The following is a 21,826-nucleotide window of genomic DNA, read 5'->3' as shown; positions in this document are numbered from 1 at the left end:
GAGACACACTGCATCCTGTCAGTAAGATAAGAGTTAAACCAAGAAAAGGCTAAGTCTGACATCCCAATACGCGTTTTGATACGCTCTAATAAAATATTATGATCAACAGTATCGAAAGCGGCGCTAAGATCAAGAAGCAGCAACATAGATGACGCATCAGAATCCATCGTTAGCAATAGATCATTAGTCATTTTTGCGAGGGCTGTCTCCGTAGAGTGATTTGCCCTGAAACCGGATTGAAAAGGTTCACAGAGATTGTTAGACGCTAAGTGTTCATTTAGCTGCTGTGCGACAATTTTTTCGAGAATTTTCGAGATAAACGGAAGGTGGGACACCGGCCGGTAGTTCACCATGAGGTCAGGATCGAGGTTAGGTCTTTTGAGTAGAGGATGAATAACCGCTTTTTTGAATGCTAGGGGAACAGTACCAGAGGAAAGTGATAAGTTTATAATATTTAACACTGATGGACCTAATAAAACAAAAAGCTCCTTGATAAGTTTCCCAGGAATTGGGTCAAGTAAACATGTTGTTTGTTTTGTCCCATTTACACATTTTAACAATTCCTCCAATGTTATTTCATCAAAGAGAGAAAAACTATTTTGGAGGACGGTGTCTGTCGTATATACAGTCGTATCTGTGTTAATAGAACCCAGCTGTAGCTGAGATGCATTGTCTTTAATCTCTTTTCTAATTACTTCAATTTTCTTATTAAAGAAATTCATAAAGTCATCTGCTGAGTGGGTGGAGCTACTGGGAGGAGTCCCTTGTTGGGTTAGCGATGCTACTGTACTAAACAAAAATTTAGGATCATTTTTGTTGAGGTGGATGAGATTTGAGTAATATTTAGCTTTAGCTGAGGTAAGCATGAGTTTTTAAGTTATTAAACTATCACTCCATGCTTGATGGAAAACTTCAAGTTTAGTCGCACGCCATTTGCGTTCCAGCTTTCTACATGATAATTTCTGGGCTTTAGTTTCTTCTGTAAACCATGGGGTACGCCATTTAGGGGCCCTTTTTAGCTTTAGCGGTGCTACACTATCAATGGTGTCACGCAGGGCGTCGTTAAAGCTGTTAGTGAGGTTATCAATAGAGCCCACATAATTTGGGAATGGTGCCATTACCGAAGGCAGTAGGTCAGTAAGAGTCGTCGTTGTGGCAGCATTAATAGTATAGTAGTTATTATTATTATTATTATTAGTTTGTTGACAATGAGTCAGAACTTCGAATTTTATAAGGTAATGATCGGACATTACTTTAGTGTACGGGAGTATCATAACTTTAGAGGTGGTGACACCCCTGACAAGCACTAGATCTATCGTATTACCGTTGCGATGCGTGGGTTCATTTATTATTTGTGTAAGACCACAGCTATCAATTATAGTCTGGAGCGCCACGCATGGTGGGTCCGATGGGGTATTCATATGGATGTTAAAGTCTCCCATTATGATTATATTGTCGGCGTGCGTCACTAGATCAGCAACGAACTCTGAAAATTCATTGATAAAGTCCGAATAGGGCCCTGGGGGGCGATAGATGACAGCCAGGTGCAGAGGCAGCGGTGTGACAAACCTCACAGTAAGCACCTCAAACGAGTTCTATTTATTATTTAGGTCCGAGGTAAGGCTAAAGTTTTTGTTGTATATTAGTGCAACACCCCCACCCCTTTTAATGGGACGGGCAATATGCGTATGTGGCTGACATTTGACAGGTGAGTACTATTGCTGTTGAACACGTTTGAGAAAGCAAACCAAAGCTCACGGTGCCACAACAGCACTTTAGACTCCATTCTAAACATATACTTTAACCTGTTATTGCTTGTCTGTTTAATGATGAAAAATGTTCTCACTGTCCACACTGTTCAGTTCTTTGCTATTTTGCTGCTGTTTTCACTTTCTTACTTAATCATTTAGACATAAACACTTGCCTTTTTTTTATATAGGTGAAAACACGTATGAGGATGCAGCGCAGTACATCCAAAGCCAGTTTGAAGACTTGAATAAAAAAAAGGCCAGCAAGGAGATCTACACCCACTTTACTTGTGCCACAGACACCCAGAATGTGCAGTTTGTGTTTGACGTTATCACCGATGTTATTATCAAAATCAACCTGACGGATATCGGACTCTACTAAAGATTTAGGACCTGAAGGTAAGCTTATTAGTCAACTGGTTATGTGGATGATTATATATTATATTTATTTTACACATTTTTGGTCTGAGTTAATTAATGATCGCATTAATCATGTAGCAACACAGAGTAATCACCCGAATCATTTTTCGACGCACTTGCTCTTTTACTTGACCTATGGATGATTATCTAAAAGGCTCCGTAGGTTGTTATATGGTCAGTGATCAGGTCAAAGTGTATATCAGTGCAAAGATGAGTGAGGAGAGGCTGTGCACTGTGACAAATTTTGCTTCAAAATACACCCCGATCGGACTGTAGATAATACTGTTACCAAGTTTTGAGCAAATAAATTATGTATATTTAGGAAAACATAAAAAAAATGTTTGTCAATGACATTTTAACAAAATTGCATTGTTTCAAATTATTGGGGTCTTCTTTTTTTATTTATTTTTTTATTTTATTTCAGCAAAAGTATTATAGGGACAGGAAAGCAGTGATAGCGGCATATATCACTAAGCTAGCCTTTCTGTCATCTTAGGGTTTTTTTTTATTTAAAGTCGATTAAAATTGTCAGGTATGCCAGGTATTGTGAAACATCTGCATGTCTTGCAAGATAACATCAAAAATATAATCTCCACTTGTGTTTTACTTTTTTGTGTAATGCCAATACACAGTTATTCCAAAGACAATGACCATATAATCAATGGAACACAAAAAAACTATTGCAGTGGCTGCTCAAGCGCCTGTAAATCAACATCAGAATTAAAAGACAAACAGACTGTAAAGTGTACTCTTTTTTTCTTGTTTATTACCTTCCGCCCTATTTACAGTAACAGGTAAGAATAGTATGATATGATGTTTGCTACACCACAGTTAACTTATTTTTACACTTGTTTGCCAATTCATGTTGTTATAATGTGGCTTTGAATAGTACATGTGTGTGTAACGGATGTCAGCTATTGCATCTGTGCGAGTGTACATTGGTAAAACTCACACTCTGGCACCACAAGATTTGCGCTGAACAACGAGCTGACAGCTCAGGCTTTTAGCTCGTTGGCTAAAGCTTTCCACTCTCAATCTGTGGACCTTGATTCGATCCAAAAAGGGGCGGATCCAGCGTGTTACCTAGAGTTACTAAAGGTTTCATAATGGTGACAGTTTGGTGAAACAGATGACTTCAATTTGTGCCTTTCCCTACGGTAGCAATTGGTTCTGTATCCAAACACATTGCAAGTTGACTAACTTATTAAAAAAAGATGTTGAACCACCTGATTTGTACTGTATTTACAGTATGTATTGACCAACGTTCCAAAGCAAGTAAATACAACGCAATGTGAGATCCATTAAGTCAGTTGTGTTTCTGTTGAAACCTTAAGACGGGAGGGAACTCACAGTGAAGGACATGCGCCTTGTTTTGAAAACAATCACTCTGTCGTGTGCCGTGACTCTCTGTGCACTTTGTCTCCACAAAGACAAGCTGGGAACAGAGAAGAAGTCTGTTTTTGCTGAACTCATAATGAGCAAGTATTTATCAGCGACCAAAATATGAGCCCATATTTAGCAACCAGATTGTTGGAAGTTAGTTGTCTTTGCAGACGTTCTTTAAAGTTAAATTTAATTATGCAAGCAAGTTATTATTGTGATTGATTAATTACAATTCAAACGTTTGATTTATCTGGGTTTTTTTTAATAATCATTTGACAGCACAAGAAAAGATGAAGGCTAGAATGCCTAAAAATAATAGCTTTACTTTTAAAGTGTTCTTTTCCACACTCTGCTATAATTATATGAGCAACTGTGAGCAGGACTTCAAACTAATATTATCACAGCCAGGTGTTGTTGGAGATTCAGCAGACTAGAAACATGTCAAGCAGGCAAGCAGGGAGCTAAATAACATTTATTTGAATATAAACATAGGAGACACTGAAACATAACAACAAAATGAATCAAGTCAAAGAGCAAAGCGGAGCAGAAGCAAAAAATTATGTTGAGATACAAGTGGGCGGGACATGACGGCTAAAACTACCCTCATGGTCTGACGCAATAAGAAGGGGGCAGGACTGACATGACGTGGTGAAACTATTCAGACAAGACCAGGAAATACAACCAGTAAATATGTCATGTGTATTAGTGATGGGAATCCCATCTCTTTTCTGAAACTCTGTTATTATAGCACGACTTACTAAAAAGTATTTCAGCGCTTAAGTGACTCCTCAGATTTTCCGTTGCTTAAATATTTTTTTTACCAAAAGTAATGGTTTTTGTAAAATTAATAATGTACAAAACATATGATATGTAATAGGGGTGTAATGATTCATTTTAACAACGACTTGATTCGATATATGGAGTTGCCGATATGATTCAGTCACTTTTTAGCAAAACAAATCAAGCAGTGTGACAGTGAAATAAATACTGGATTCCGGACACTGCAGGTGAAGTTTCCTATATTTTCGGTATAAATGAATTATCAATACAGACAAGCAAGTAAACAGCAATTAATGGACAATGCATTCACATCTTATTTTAATAAAGAGCAACCAACACTTTAGGTTGAATTAACAGAAAGAAACACTTTATGCTCACATTTTAAACATTCAAGCATTTTTCTATAAAAGTACAGTAACCAACATTTTACCAGTAGATTTACCTGCTAAATAAAGTTCCCCGACCCGGCCATACAATATCTGTTATCCACCCTCGTGTCACCGATGATAGACAGGGTCCCTGGTGTGCTAAACGGAAGCTCATCCCTGTTGATGGTGTTTTTACCTCGATTCATAATTTCCATAGCCTCCGTTATCCATCTCTTCTATTTATTTGTTTCTCATCAAATGACTTCTCCTTGTCTTCCGTGAGTCGGTGCCTCGCAGAACTTGCAACACTGTCACATCCATTGTGTTGGCTGCGTCTTCTGTGGTTTAAAGTTGTGTTGCAGCTTTATCATTGTGTTGTGTTGTTTGTATTTGTTGTGGCTTTTGCAATCGTGCTGTAGCTGAAAGTTATGATATCGAAATGCCCGGCAGTGGAGAATGAGACAGTCGGAGATACACTCTGTCTTCGATGCTTACTTAACAAGCGGTAACAAACTCAGGGAGTCAAAACACACATATATACAAGAGCTGCTGTTCGCCACAACTCACATTTAGACACTCAAGTTGACTCAACACACAGACACCCAAACTCTCGCAGGACTCACACACGTCACACACGACAGCACCATCTCTTAAAGGCACACAGACACACATTTCACAAATATTACACTATTGTCTTGTGACGTTTGTGTTCTTAGGACCTTTCTCGACCACCGTAGATATCCGCCATTTTTGTTTTAATGACGCCAGTGACGGGAAAATAGACTTAACGTTTAAAATCTTTATTATTACAACTGCTAAACTTAATATAAAATTTATCGTTCTCTAATCCAATATTTTCCTTTTTCTAGTATCAATAAAATCGATCGATTCCCTTTTCAAACAATTTTGGATCAATACTTGTCTCTTGGAAGGCAAACTTGCCGAGCACAGATCAATATACTTAAAATTTAGGAATATAAATCCATCTATCACTGTATCGATCAATCGTTACATCCCTCATATGTAATGACTCTCGATGTATGGCTATTATTGTGCTGGGTTATGGCCACAGACTTTGTAAGGACTTCGTGCCTTACTGTAACTTTCCACCTTGTTCCAGTGATCACACCTTGCACAGAGTGTTACAGACATATAAAATGTTAAGATAATATATATGTACATAGCTTATTATACTCAAAATGTAACAGGGTGCTAATCTTTTTGACTTCACAGTAATGCTGAAATATGACTGTACATACGGCAATAGCCATCATGAATGCAAGACGTCCATTAAAAAAGATTCTGCAAATTACGTTTCTCTCTATTTAGTGGTTTTGCTATTCTAGATGATTTAATCTGCATTGAAATTAGTGTGTGATATTTTGCTTGTTCATGTGTGGAGTTTGCACATTCTCCCTGTGACTGCGTGGGTTCCCTCTGGGTACTCCTGCGTCCTCCCACTTCCAAAGACATGCACCTGGGGATAGGTTGATTGGCAACACTAAATTGTCCCTAGTGTGTGAATGTGAGTGTGAATGTTGTCTGTCTACCTGTGTTGGCCCTGCGATGAGGTGGCGACTTGTCCAGGGTGTACCTCACCTACCGCCTGAAAGCAACTGAGATAGGCTTCAGCTCCCCCCGTGACCCCGAAAGGGACAAGCGGTAGAAAATGGATGGATGGATCTTTATTGTTCATATCACATTGCCTAAAAAATTTGGAAAACATATTATAGTAAGAATACTTAATGTGTAAGTCCTGCTGCCCCTTGTGATTTAATCATTTGTTTTCAGCCTTATCTGTTTAAAAAAAACAGTACATTCAGCAGTGTTTCCCACAGAAAGGGAATTAATTTGATGCGGCAGAGGGTGAGGGGGTGAGTGGTGTGGTGGGGGTGTGACCTGGGGGGCAGTGTCAAAATGATGTAATTGTGTAATTTGCATAATTGACTATGACGCATGTATTTTTTATAAAGACTAAATATACAGTATGTCACTTTAAAGACAATGCTGTGTCTTGTCATGCTGTTTATTTTATTACTACAATGTAACACAGACTTGACTTTTGCACCTCTGGTTTATTTACATATATTATACTGCCTTTCCTGAATATTGGAATTTAATTTGCCCACTATGTAAACAGTACTATAAATTAGAGGTGAAAATACAACTTGAGGTTGTGTATTGGTTGTCTCTACAATGAAGTTACTGTAAAAATAAGCACAAAGAAAAGTGAATTAATATACACATGAAGTGCACATACGTGTAAGAATCATGTTAAATCCACAATATTGTTTAGTATTAACTGAAAAAAAGAAATGCATACATACAGGATAAAGGTTGGCTATTGTGCCGCCCGCCTAACATACAATGGACGACCCCATTGACATGTTAATGGGAATTAGTATTGCCACGGTTTTAAACTTGTAAACTTGAGATTTTAACGGAACAAAATTGACTTGAAACAGCAAAATCAAATCTACAGTGTTCAGTATATTCTGCTCAGCCATTGATTGCTTTTGTATCTTTTGCTTTGTTGCAGGTGTCACAAGGGGTTTCTGGTGATCTTGGCTGGTATCTGCTAACTGCGGGAAAGGCAGAGGGAATTGTTTTACAAAAGGACCAAGCCGCAACTATGACATCCAAAATTCTGGAGACTTGTGTCATGATTACTTTAGTCATGGCAGAGAGATGAAGTAATTTGTGAGAGTTGCTAGCCAAACAATCACTGTGAGTTCTTTGCTCCTGTGGCAGGTAAAGACTCTGATACACCATCGGTATGTCTGTTTTTCACAGCTGATATGTAAATTTACCTGGTTGAGTGTTACCTTGCAAATCTGTGTTACACATAGCTTTTAGTTTAAAAACTGGGTTGCTGTATTGCTTTGCAGAGTACCGTATTTTTCGGAGTATAAGTCGCTCCGGAGTATAAGTCGCACCGGCCGAAAATGCATAATAAAGAAGGGAACAAACATATATACGTCGCACTGGAGTATAAGTCGCATTTTTTGGGGAAATTTATTCGATAAAACCCAACACCAAGAATAGACATTTGAAAGGCAATTTAAAATAAATAAAGAATAGTGAACAACAGGCTGAATAAGTGTATGTTATATGACGCATAAATAACCAACTGAGAACGTGCCTGGTATGTTAACGTAACATATTATGGTAAGAGTCATTCAAATAACTATAACATATAGAACATGTTATACGTTTACCAAACAATCTGTCACTCCTAATCGCTAAATCCGATGAAATCTTATACGTCTAGACTCTTACGTGAATGAGCTAAATAATATTATTTGATATTTTACAGTAATGTGTTAATAATTTCACACAAGTCGCTCCTGAGTATAAGTAGCACCCCCGGCCAAACTATAAAAAAAACTGCGACTTATAGTCCGAAAAATACGGTATACGTACCTTAACTTATGTGGAGGACATAGTTTTGTATTTGGTAAAGATTATATAACACATACATATAGTTCTACTGAACTCCACTGCAGCACAATCTAACTTTATGTAGTATGTTATACTGAACTATTTTTATATTTTTAACTGAGACACATCACAGCACAGAAATTCCTAAAAGGGAGTTGATGAAATTTCTTGACTAATGTTATTCACTTAGTCGGCTCAATATCGAAGCCGTTTTCTTACAGAATCCATGAAGACATGCATTTATGTTTCACCGCTCTCACTTCATGCTAAAGATGACTTTATTCTTCCCTCACTTCTTGTTCAAAGAAGTCCTATCAGCCAGTTTTCCCATTTAGAATTTGCATGGCTCTCTCTGCATTTATATTAGCTCATTTTAAAATCATTAGATGCGGGCTGTGCTTCCTTTGTTTGGTTTTAAATTAAAAAAAATCTTCCACCAGGCGGTTGATATCCACCTGGAAGACGTTTAATGGCCTTTTGCAAACAAAGCCGTAAAGGTTGTGATGCAAAGGGGAAGTAGTATTTTCTGAAATATGTGTTTTGAAGTGATGGTTGATCGTGATCAGCCGTTGCTTGTGTATGTGTAGCTCAACAACACACCACAGACATCAACAAGTGGGTATTGGGAAATGCAGGAAAAGATTATTGAATGCAAGCTTTGGGTTTATGCATAATCAACTATTGTAAATAGAGAGACTTTAAAAGACAAGTAAAATCCCGATTCATCCACAAACTTGGATTCTGTTGTCAATGTACTTGTTTTAACTGCAAAGGTGTTCTTCAATTACTGTTCTTGCTAGGTCGGATGCAACACATGTTGGGGCTTTGGAATTGATCAATTTCAAACTAATAAGGCATATCTTATTTATGTCCAAGTGCCCTGCCATATTCATTGTGTAACTGCTTAAAGACAATTATTGTTAACTTACTTAATAGCAGTGCCTTAGCTCAATGGATTTAAACACAATCAAAGAAAACATTTGGGACTGGCAAGCTATTTGTTTTCTTTGTCCTAACACTTTTTTCTGCAAAGAGATTAAGAGAATGTGGCAACAATTCCAAAACACTGCATAAGCACTGAGGGCCTGATCTGCTAAGATCCAAATTCCACACGCTAAACACTGTGTGCAAATTATATAATTTAAGGTACTATTAATGGTTGTGTTGCATGCGATCTACAAAGACTGCATGTACAAATGATAACAAGTGCATGAGTGGCGCATTTTACATGTACTACGCGGCTTTCCCCATGGAGACACTCATTTACTGCACATTCATGTCATCATGCTCCTACCTGTGGTGTTTTGCAGCAGACATGTACCACTTTTTCCGGGCATTTTGGAAGCGGTCTGGCTGTGCATCTACAGTGTAACCCACTTTTTTTTAATTCTTTGAAGGCAGAATGTTCCAGCCGTAAGAAAATGCATATTGCAAGCATGTTTTTCATATATTAAAAAACGGATGTCATTCAAAAAAACAACAGACACCAAAATGCATCAATTGAATTTGTTTTAATTATCTCCTTAAGTATTTTTTTTGTTTGTTTTAACCCTTTGTATTCCCATTTGGACTAATATGTCAGTTTTTTAAATTTTGAAATATTTGCATAAAATTAATTATTCTCAATTTACTGTATTAAAATGAATAAATTAAACCATGACAAAGTATTTTTTTAAAAAAAAGATGAATCCAAAAATGTTTTATACACTCTTAACTCCCTGGGGATTTAGCTGTACTTCGCTGGGGATTCTTTTTTTTGCAGTGATATTTTGATATTAAGAGAGAATTTAACATACAAATATTAAAAGTTAAAGTGATAAAAAAAACCTTGTTTAATTTGGAGTAACACAATCAAAGCTATGGCCAAACAATGATCAAACAATTACCTAAAAGGACAAAAAGTGCCCAATATACACTAAGGGTTAAATATATATGTATAATGCCTTTTTTTAGACTGCATTCTTTGACTTTTAGTTTCCGTCTCTCAGTGGAAAATATTTTGGACACCCCTCCCATTGACAAACTAATGTATTGCTCCATTGTGATGAAATAAATGTACAGGATATGTTTCTTTTAGCACTTACTATTAAAATGTGGTTTAAATTAGCTCCTGAACGCTTAAAATGACCTAGAATTACTTTCGCCAACAATTTACCGAATTTTATCATCCATCTTTCCAGTGTGCACACGATGCTGGAATTGAGCAAACAACGACACAGAGACACGTGAAGTTAATGCAGCTTTAATACATGCCTCTACATTTCATAAGAAAGGATCAACTGTAGCTTTGCATTCCCTTTTCATTAATAAAGCATCACTCCTTTGTACTATTCCCCTCTCTCTGTTTTATTTATTTGTATAAATATACTGTATATGATCTGTATATAACCATTTACATGTCAAATGTTATCGTTGTTGTTCAAAATATAATGAATTAACTACTCTTATGTACAAAGTTTGTCTAACACGTTTGACCGTCAGAAATACATTGCTTCGGTTAAAATGTTGGGTGAATTGAAAACATCAACGCTATTTAAATTATATTACAATTTGGTTTGTCATCTCGATATTCTGCAGGCATATGCAATATACTTTCTCAGCAACATTTTACAGTTTAAATATCAAGACCACAGCGACTACTGTACTCGAAAACAAAAACAAGGAAGCGATGATGCTACACAAAACATTAATCTTTAACTCTGGGTTCATTGTATTCTCTTTCATTGCTGGTCTCAGGGATAATAGTAGTCAAAGGGGAGCGATGAGGTCATCTTCGAATACCAGATGCTACTAGTATTTGCAACTGAAAAAACAGTAAAAACCTGCATGTCCATTAAGGTTGACTCTCGACCCTGCTCTACTTGCAGGATGTAATTGTTGAAGATGTGCTTCTTAGAGGAGCAGTCATAGACTTGGCATGGAGGCGCTGGCATGAACGCAACAAACCTTGGTGGATCCCTGGTGCTCCATCAGCACGCTTAATGTCAGAGTGGGAGGGGCCAAATTAAGTTCTGCAAAAGGAGATGTGAAACATAGCTTTGTGAAGAAATTGTGTAAATCCTGCATTGCTTATAGATTATAACCTTATAGATGATCAATAGACAGGAAATAATTGGTTTTCTTTGGGAACATAGGCTATCATTAAAGTTAATGTTATCTTGGAAGCATCTTTATCAGAACATGACAAGATGTACAGAAACAAGTTTTTTTTAGACTGATTTGTCCCGTCATATCTTAGAACCTACCTGGGGTGACCGCAAAGCTGCTTAGAAGAGACCACAGTCTTTAAGGTTCTCCTTGATGATGATGTCTGTGACAGCGTTGAACACAATCTCGACGTTCCTTGTGTCTGTGGCACAAGTCAAGTGGGAGTAGATTTCTTTCACGCCCTTCTTCATGTTCAGTTCCTCAAACTGCGCCTTGATGTAGTTGCTGGCATCTTCATACGTGTTTGAACCTGGAATAAATAAACATCACTTGTCACGTACTTTGTAACAATTTTAGCATCTTTGTCAAATCTTTTGAAACCCTGAGATGATCGATATTTCAGTCTATAATATTGGTGGACCAGTCAGGACACCTGTCTTGCTATGGTGGGACATAAAGGTTGTGTTCAGTGCTTGCAAAAACAGTCGAGGTTTGTCGCTGTTTTGGTTTCTGGTTGCTAATTTGAGTTTTCAACAGCAGCCTAAAAACAACAGTGTTGTCAAAATTGGTGTAAAGTTGTCTTGTCTTACTTGATCATCTAAAAGGACTGGGTCTATTTGAGTGACTTTGGCAGAGGTGTCTTGACTTTTTCCACAAAATGTTTTCCAAAAATCTAAGGACTGACAGGCACACATTAATATTCTCCTTTTGTTTATAAAACGCTACAACCGATATGCAACCAATGCACCCTATAACTTTCTTTCTTGTGAGTGTGACCCTAAGTTTTGTTTGTCATTTTCTGATACGTGACCATTAAAGCATTAACAGGTAGTTGTTTGTACCGTCATAGTCTGGAAAGCAGATGCTCAGGTGGACCTTCTTGATCTTCTCCTCAAAAAGATCTTTCTTGTTGAGGAACAAAACAATGGAGGTCAGCGCAAAGAACCTATGGTTGCAGATACTGTTGAATAGATGGAGGGACTCGTGCATGCGGTTCTGAAATGATAAGAAAGGAAGAGCGTCTTAGGCGAGTTGTTTTTAGGATCTTTCTTGACAGCTCGTGGGGTCCAACTCACCACTTCGTCATCCTCTACCAGCACCATGTCATATGCACTGAGGGCGCCGCAAAAGATGATGCAGGTCACACCCTCAAAACAATGGATCCACTTCTTTCTTTCTGACCTCTGGCCTCCCACATCGAACATCCTATGTACCAAAGACAATCTCAGTGTCGGACTTTTAAGGAATGGGAAAGTTTTTCTTTTTGAAAGTGGGTCTTTCACCTGAAATACAACTCTTTGCAGGAGAACTGTTCTTCAATGATACCAGTTGTTTTGACTCGAGATCGCAGCACATCCTGCTCAGTGGGGAGGTACTCAGGTTTGCCGATTCTGTCCATTTCATTGAGGTAACTGAATGACAAAGAGAGTGAAATCCGTCACCTCATTATCGCATTTACTGTGAGGCAGCTTGGTGTTCTCAAGAGTTGAAGACGTGGACTTACTAGCCAGCAGAGTCGTTGAGTTGGTACTCAGCAGCTCTTTCGAATCCGGCCTGCACGCCGGAGTCTTTCCACAACTTCTGGATGACGTCAGCCAGCTCAGCAGGCATGGTACCTTCCTCGATGGAGTCGGACAAGTTTTGTAGCTTCTGAGCGGTCTCCTAAAATTCCAGGAAAGTAGAGATCCATTAGAATTTCGTTGTACTTGTGCAATGACAACAAAAAGCTTCTTCTTCAACCATCACACTCCACTTTCCTGGCTCAGTGAGAAGTGCAGGGAAACCTCTGAATCAAATGTCTTTAAATGAACTCAACATATCTCGCCAAACTTGCATCGGACGGATTTATTTCTCCAGTGGGTTTCGATTTTTCTTTGGCTTTTTTGTGAGGCCCCGCTTTCACGGTCTGTACTCATAACGAAAATCAAGGTCAAGGGAGCTTTTGTCCTTTTATTGTAGGGTACAGCTGTCTTTGTCTTGGTGGCTCATTGCATGTCCACAATGTGTCATCAAATTTACCGGTAGGTACACATTCGGTAGTTGTTGTTTTTTTAATTTTGTTTGCACTTTAATGACATTTAAGAATGTTAAAAATGATGATGCATAATCTTTGCCACTGCACTAAATGCCTCAGTTAACATCACATACTGTATCATAAAATGGTGAGTAGTTTGGCTTTATTGTAGTTTTATTTGATTCATTTGGAACATTTATTTAGGCTTGTATGGCAGCTGGAAATATTTAAAAGCCAGATTCTTAAATCTGACACCCTTGCCACTTCTTTTGATGCTTCGCCCAATATCAAACATCAGCAAGGGTTGAGGAGTTTTGCTTTAATTTAGTTTTATTCGGTTAATTCAGAACACTTATTTATACTTGTATGACAGTTGGGAATATGAAAAAGCATGATGCATAAATTTGACGCCATTGCCGCTTCTTTAGATGCTTTGCCCAACTTTAAACTTCAACTGGAGGTGAGTAAGTTTGCTTCATTTTAGCTATATTTAGTGATTGACAGAAATCTTAGTAATGGTTGATGGCGACCGCCTGACCCTGTATTTTATAGGTAAAAGTTGTTTCTAAATACAAACAAATCGCAGGGTGGCCAGCATCCCAGAATAAATTGCATTCCGCCTCAGAGGTTCCAGGGTAATTTAAAACTATCTGGTGTAGAGTCATAGTCGACCTGTGCAGAGGGAGCACCGAAGTCAATGCCCAGAATCTCCATGCCTCTGATGATAGCCAGAGCCGACTGCAGGATGTTGCCATAAATGATGGCTCGGAACTCAAGCTGTTCCTCTTTTGTGTAACCGCCTTGATGCAGAATCCTGTACACAAGATGGTGGAAACAGTGACAGTGAGTATGTTGGTTGAAGTTTATTTCGAACACGTATACAGTTTCAATATGATACATCCCATATTTGACATGTTTTCATTTGTGTTGGTGAATGCAATACTACATTAAGTCCACTACATATGTAAAGACTTGTAAGGCAAAGAGCAACAGAGCCTTCCTGCCTAAAACAAGTGCTGACAAACGGGAGTCAGCGGATGTTTAACCTATTGACCTCGGTGAAGGGCTTCAGCAAAGCCGACATCGAGGCGGGACGTTGAGCCAGTCGACCAATCAGATTCGATCAACTGAGCCGCACTCTTGAGTGCTCACACACAGTGACACAGCGTGGATGAAATGGTAAATGCAATTGAGTCCACTTACTTCATTTGCTTGACGATGGTGCTTTTCCCTGACTCTCCAGCACCTGCAGAGAAAGACAGAGATAGAGGACACAGTTTACCTCTGTTTCTCTTTAACGTTGCACAGACACACAGGCCGGGCCATAAAGGGGAAAAGAATGTGCATTGAAACATGTTTTTCTTTACTATCTGGTTACTTACGCAAAGGCACACATCTAAACATTATATTAAAAACATTAATAAACGGTCTTGATGATGCGGTTGCCCTGCATAATTCTCATGATATAACCACTCTGAGCATCCATCCATCCCTTTTCTACCCCTTGTCCCTTTCGGGGTCGTGGGGGTGCTGGAGCTTATCCCAGCTGCACCCTGGACAAGTCGCCACCTCATCACAGATAGACAACATTCACACATGAGGGACAATTTTAGTGTTGCCAATCAACCTATCCATTCTCATTTAAAACCCCTTACCTTTTCCTCTTTACCTATTAATACATACTGGGTGTGGGAATCTTCCAACAACTCACGATTTGATTCAGATTCTTAGGGTGACGATTTTGTTCGGAATTGATTCTCAATTCAACACGATTCTTGATTCAGACCGATTCTCTCAACCTATTATTTAGTATGAAATGATAATAAAACATTTTCAAAACAAGTAACAGGTAACACAATTTTAAATGATTTCTTCTTAGCTGCTGACTTATGACGTATACGCAGAGTAAGCGTAGAAATGGCATAAAAGCGTTTTGTTTTTTTAAATGTATTCTCAAAAAAAAAGAAGTTTTTATTTCTTTTTATCAATTTTTGAAACATATGAATCCATTTAAAATCGGAATAAAATAAGAATTGCCATTTTTTTAGGGCCCATATTACATATACACTTACTCTGTAACATGCATTTGAAACAAGTATGCAGACCACAACAAAGCATCTAAACAGTTCTTTTTTAGCTAAATGGTTCTACACTTGACTTGTTCTTAGTTGTATGTGTTTTAACTACTGTGCGGCACTTTGTGAAATATTTATTGTTTTTTGAAATGTTTTATAAGTAAAATGGATTGGAAGTAAGAAAGATGTTTCATATTCTCCTGAGAAGCATTATCCTCTGCAGTGGATATTTGTGTTACACAAAGCCCTGCGTAATTAAGTTGTCTTATTAAGCCGCAGTTAAAGACTTGTGATGATTTTATGAAAAACACAATCACCAAAGCAAAAGCAATTATTGTTTGTGATAGAGTACATATGATGGAACCACTGGAAGGTTTACTATGATTACTGTTTTTTGTCATCTTAGAGACATAAAGTGGTTTGTTTTCTTACCATTGCAGACCGTGCACTTGTCGCATAGTTCCCAAGCTAAACTAAGCATTTTCTAAATCTTTTAAAATACATTTCAGATATTTTGCTGATTGAATGCGTGAGGAAAGGCATACTGTACAGCAGTTGCTCCTAAACATCATTTCCAACATGCATCAGCTACAGTATGTTTACACCCAGCTGGAATTTGACTGAATAACCATAATGCAAAATGGGACTACTACTATGTGAGGGAAAGTAAGTACATTTTATTCATAAAGCGTTTTTCACAGATAAAATCACAAAGCGCTGGTGAAGTAAAAGAACAATTCAATTCAAACAACAGGGGCAACGTCATAAAAATATGAAGACAAATCTTCATATTTTTTTCATGTGTCGCTTGAGGGATCAGCAAAGACCTCCAACAAGTGGATCTGCACTAAACCTGTTAGCTAATTGGATTGACGTATCGCTGCTTTGCTGCGATTCATTTAGACCAAAGGCTGTGATCTCTTAAGCGCCAACGTCCTTACATAAGAATTGAAACGTCTGTGCCTCGCTTGTGCTATTTTTTTTTTTCAGACTTAGCATGCTGGTCAGACGTCCCAATTTAAAGCTTGCATGCAACTCCTTGCAGACTTGATCATTCAACTGCAGAATCTTCTTCATATTCACTATAGACTTGCAGTCGGATCTCACTCCTGCTGTCTAATCTCCTCCATCCCATCTCCACTGCTGAGAGGTGCAAGCAGGCCTTCCTTCTTCCTAATAAATGAATGCAGCCTGCAAATGCCCTAACAAACTTTGTGCAACATCCAACCAATCTAGTGATGTCTGCCACTTAAATATGCAGCAAATCAGCCTGCATCCTAATCTAACTATGAGGTTTGTTCCACTTATAACTTGCATCTTCACTGTTGTTATGCATTGTTGAGAATAATTCCTCATCTTAACCTTCTTGTACTGTATGTCTCCACTGGACTGCTCTGCAAATGTGACTGTCCTCACAAGTTTGACAAGAAAGACAACTCTACATTTTGCATCCCAAACAAGACAACCTTAGAAGTGCACTTACCAAGCAGTAATAATTTGACCGTCTTGGCGTCCTTGTCAGCATCCTCCTGAAGTTGCTTTTCCAACTCCTTGGACTTTTTGTCCTCTGCACTGGCTCCCGCACCCATGCTTTCGGCCTCCGCAAACTCAAGATCCTCAAGGATAGAAATTTTGCCGGTCCTCTGAGCTGCTTTAGAGAATCTTGGCGCAGCACTAATTGTGCCGAAAGTCGCTTTCTGGACGGAGGGGGACTGCTGTGAGGGAGGTGCTTGAGCCTTCCTGGCTTGCTTGGCGTCTTGTCAGTTGAAGATCAGATAAGAGACTCTCAGGGCTCACTTCAATTCACAAGCTCTGCCCAGCAAAGGTTCACCCTTTAATTCCCTCTTCCTAAACCCCTTACTGAGGAGATGACTCTTCCTGATTGGCCAGCCAATCCAATTAGTCTAACGGATGTAAAGAAAAGGTAATGGTCAAATTGTGTCTTTATGACTGATTGAAATACACGGCTGTGAAGTAATGGTTGGCTTTAGAGTGCATATTGTAGTTGTATATGTATAGTTGCCCTATTATATTATTACATATTCGTCCCTACCTTTAGTTGTTATCACTTTTTACCAACAAACTTGTTTTGAAACTCAATAAAAATGTGTTGTAAGTAGTGCTGTCAAATAATAGTTGTTTTTTTTAAATACCGTTTGATTTTTTTAAAAAAAACATGTTTCATTTATTTACAAAAAATCACACAGAATATCAATCAGCGGTGGAAATATACATTTTTATTTTTTTAAATCAGATTAATTACACTTGTGAATTTTTATTAATCATGATTAATCACAGGTTATTACTTATTGCAAAATTCAAATAAATAAATTTAAAAAGCCAAATATTTGACACAAATGCAATTTTATTGTTAGAATGTCATGCAGGAACATTTTTTAATGTGTTTTCTTGAATGCACTCCATTTATTTGCTCAAAACATTTTTTTGTTGTTGTCATTAATCACATGAGTTAACTCGTTATTTTGGACAGCCCTCGTTGTAAATTCTGTAGATTAGTGATTCGTAAACTGTGGCACACATACCTAATGTCATGACTGGTTCATTTATCTTCTTTTGACTTCTTTTTTTGTTTAAATTCATTCTTATTTCTGATTATCGTTTTTATGATGATATTATCTTGATTTTGTATGTACTTTATGTCATATTTTATTAATTATAGCACTTTTTCATCGCTTAGAATTTTGTTTGTCTTTAGTGGGTATATTGTAGGCCTTTGGTTCTTTCTTTTATTTTTGCAAAAAATATATATCTATTTTTATATTGCTCTTTTTTATTTTTGGTATGAACATTTTTATGTAAATTCCAAGTTATTGTTTTTTGTTTTTTGTTGTTGCTATTTTTGTAGTACAAAATGTTATTATTGATCATGTTGTATTGCATTGTAATCTTTTGTTTTGTAAATGTGTGATGTTTTTTCTCTGGACATCAGGAAGAATAGTCTCCACTGCGGTGTAGACTAATGGGGATCCTTAATAAACTAAACTAAACTAAACTAAACTAATGGTACGCAGGCTTCATCTAGTGCTACCTCAAATGAATCACTTAAATAAATAATCAAACACAGTGTTACTGTTCAAACTGTGTGTAATGTTACAGTGGCCAACAATCTTAAATGTGTTTGTTAAATAAAACCTCTTCCTTGTTTTTAATGATTATTTAGGCCTACTACACGACTGTATTTTAATGTTGGTCATTATGGTGGTACTAAGGAGCCAAGTGTTTTGTGAGGTGGTACTTGGTGAAAAAGGTTTGAGAACCACTGCTGTAGAGTATAGTATCTATTGTACGATTCTTAAAATGTGTATGAAATTGCAATTGCTGTACAAATATGCTGCTGAAATTGATACACGTAATGCATGTTTCTGTAAATATGATTAAGTAAATGTGCTTTAATTCAACAATAAGCTTGTTTTGATCCAGTGTTGCAAAGTCAATGCAAAAATCATGGGTTGATGAGGTATGTATGAGTTTAATTGTTTCCTTTAATTGTAAAAAAATTATAAAAAATATTGCAGCTTTTATTTATTTATTAGACGCCTTTTACTGAATATGCACAAGCACTGTTCTTAATATTATGTGATAATACCTTTTATACTGTGTTTTGTTTTGAATTGAATTGAATTGAAGTATTTATTTCAAACCTGCACAGTACAACAACACACATTTTTAATTTTTTTTTTACATTTTGGCAGAGACATTTATGCAAGGCTTGAAAGGGGTTGGATGAAGCAGATGCTTATAATATCCCAACCCCTCCCACTCATTCCACATTTAACATAAACAATCAAATACAAGAACAATACTATACAAACAAAAACAAGAAAAGCTCCTGTACACTAACAATACAATAGTACCACTGTTACTATGAGACAAGACGAGACAAAACACACACACAAACACACACATGTACTGTATGTGATTGTATGTCTACTTGGACGTTGGAGTCTGCAATAAAGCTTGATTAATGTAATAATGTAAAATAATTAATAATGAAAAATAGTTGCAAGGTACAGCTTTAAAAAAATGGTGTCATTAGATTCATAAAAACTGTGGACGGAAGGCCATAACATATTTTTAAAGACAAAATTGGACTGACAATTTTAATGTTACCTCTTCCTATTTACCCTGAGTTGCAGTATGTTTGCAAGACCCCAAAAATTACAATGTGGCATTTTTAGTTAGGCACCTATGATGTTCCGATTATGAATGAGGCCGTGTAAATATGTAGAAAATAAGTACACATGTTTATCTGCTTCCACAGTAAACTTATTCATGTCAAAATATGACAAACAGTGTTATGGTGCAGGGCCGTAAAGCATTAACGCTTTCAACCGTGTTGCATTCGCTGACCGGTGGGCTCTTGACAGCGGTCACATGGACGAGCAAGGAGGGAAGCATTAAGGTCTTGTAAACGTCTTACAGCTAAGACGTTTAAGTCCCAGGTGGTGTGTTGGACTGATAAATAGAGCAACTGTCACTGCACCGTGCTCTTCTGTTGGCTGCGAGTGTTTGCATGATCTCAATGTCTTGCACGGGGTTACGTAATCACTTTCAATCACTTTTTCAACAAAGTGCCTTTTCTCTCATGTGAGAGATGCTGAGAGAAGATGAGCAGGGGGATAATGTCAGACATGAAGAGTTGACGGGGGGAGTTCAGTGTACGGGTGTTGTGGCTTTGCATGTTGCATGTGCTCTCACACTTACACTACACTGCTGTTGTACTTTCCACTCTCTCTGAATTGCCCACAGGTGTGTGAATGCTTGATTGTCTATATGTGTCCTGTGATTGACTGGTGACCAGTGCAGGGTGTGTACTGTGCACGCTTATAACCCAAAGTCAGCAGGTATAGGCTCTCGCTCACCAGTGACACCAGAAAAAATGGAAAGATCAGCGTTTGTCCAAACGTTTTCCACAAAGGGCCGCATTGAGATCAATTGAAGGATGATACATTGTCTACATTAAAGATACTAAAAGCAAACCAAAATATGTCAATATATGCTAAGCCAGCTGAACAAAACATCTACGTTAGCTTTGTGTTATACAGTAGGTGACAAAGTAAACGTGTGCAATATCTAATAACTAGGGCTGTCAAAAATAACGACTTGACTCACCAAAAAATATGCATCAATCATATATACCAAGATTAATCACGCCATTTTTTTTTGACTGCTCCTTCACCTTCTAATCTATTCTAATAATAAAATTGCATTTTCTTTTATTAAGGTAATTGCAATTTTTAAGTTAATTAAATGTAGTTAATGCATGTGATTAATCACAAAAAGTTATCACATTTAGCATGTATCAGCGCAGATTATTCACCCAATTAATATTGACCCCATTGCTGTGCTCTTTGACAAAAATGGGTTTCAAATACATCCCGATGGGTATATATGATTTATCCATCCGTTTTCTACTGCTTGAGCAAATTTTAACCAGACAAAACAGGAGAAATGTAAACTTAACCAGAATGACCCTAATATTCACGCTTATAATAAGGCTGTCAAATTTAACAAGTTATCGCACGTGAATAATCACATTAAAGTTATCGCATTAACACTAACTAGCACTAACTCCATCACTACAAGTGAAAAATCTGGGCGTCGTTTTCGATTGTGACCTTAGTTTTATACCAGATATAAAATATATAACAAAATATCATTTTAAGAATACAGCCAGAGTTTGCCTAATTCTCTCTCAGGGCAACACGGAGACGCTAATGCATGCTTTTAATACAAGTTGTATAGATTATTGTAACACCCTGCTTTCTGGTCTTCCTAAGAAGGTTCTTGCACCTTTACAATTACTCCAAAATTCAGCGGCACGTGTCCTGACGAAGACCAGAAGGCGGGCTCACATTACACCAGTTTTAAAATCTCTGCATTGGCAACCCGTGTGTTTTAGGATCAATTTTAAGGTTCTTCTTATGGTTCGCAAATGTTTTTTATGGTATTGGGCCTTCTTATCTTTCAGATTTGCTTTTACCCTATGAACCTCCGTCATGGAACAGCTTGCCGGAGGACCTCAAGGCTGCGGAGAACGTTCATGTTTTTAAGAGCCGGCTTAAGAGCCACCTTTTTGATTTGGCTTTTACCTGATATTAATTAGTTTATTGAAGTCATTTGTATTTTAGTTTTCATCCTGTTTGTTATGTAATATTTTATTTAGTTCTATTTATACACATATATAGACGGCGTGGCGAAGTTGGTAGAGTGGCCGTGCCAGCAATCGGATGGTTGCTGGTTACTGGGGTTCAATCCCCACCTTCTACCATCCTAGTCACGTCCGTTGTGTCCTTGGGCAAGACACTTCACCCTTGCTCCTGATGGGTGCTGGTAGCGCCTTGCATGGCAGCTCCCGCCATCAGTGTGTGAATGTGTGTGTGTGAATGGGTGAATGTGGAAATACTGTCAAAGCGCTTTGAGTACCTT

The 21,826-nt window shown here is 37.7% G+C and overlaps 2 protein-coding genes across 2 annotated transcripts in view; one reads left to right on the top strand and one right to left on the bottom strand.

The window, feature by feature from the left end:
• Nucleotides 1-9,810, top strand: part of LOC133654126 (guanine nucleotide-binding protein G(i) subunit alpha-1-like) — a 43,104-nt gene extending 33,294 nt beyond the window's left edge. Inside the window, exons 8-9 of the mRNA XM_062054173.1 lie at nucleotides 1,940-2,147; nucleotides 7,239-9,810. Coding sequence (XP_061910157.1) covers nucleotides 1,940-2,130 — 191 coding nt within the window. The 3' untranslated portion in view covers nucleotides 2,131-2,147; nucleotides 7,239-9,810. The remainder of the gene's footprint in view (nucleotides 1-1,939; nucleotides 2,148-7,238) is intronic.
• A 556-nt stretch (nucleotides 9,811-10,366) lies between these two features.
• On the bottom strand, nucleotides 10,367-17,179 carry LOC133654128 (guanine nucleotide-binding protein G(t) subunit alpha-2-like). The gene is made up of 9 exons (XM_062054174.1): nucleotides 16,860-17,179; nucleotides 14,505-14,547; nucleotides 13,974-14,115; nucleotides 12,792-12,949; nucleotides 12,571-12,699; nucleotides 12,364-12,493; nucleotides 12,130-12,283; nucleotides 11,386-11,597; nucleotides 10,367-11,151 (listed from the first exon to the last, which is right to left on the bottom strand). Exons 1-8 carry the CDS (start codon nucleotides 16,963-16,965, stop codon nucleotides 11,407-11,409), a joined length of 1,053 nt encoding a protein of 350 aa, XP_061910158.1. The 5' UTR covers nucleotides 16,966-17,179; the 3' UTR covers nucleotides 10,367-11,151; nucleotides 11,386-11,406.
• Between the last annotated feature and the right edge of the window lie 4,647 nt (nucleotides 17,180-21,826).

This window comes from Entelurus aequoreus, linkage group LG07 (assembly GCF_033978785.1).
Source record: "Entelurus aequoreus isolate RoL-2023_Sb linkage group LG07, RoL_Eaeq_v1.1, whole genome shotgun sequence".
Lineage (NCBI taxonomy): Eukaryota > Metazoa > Chordata > Actinopteri > Syngnathiformes > Syngnathidae > Entelurus > Entelurus aequoreus.
Note: the sequence above shows the minus strand (reverse complement) of the source record. Positions and strands in the feature narration are given on the sequence as shown.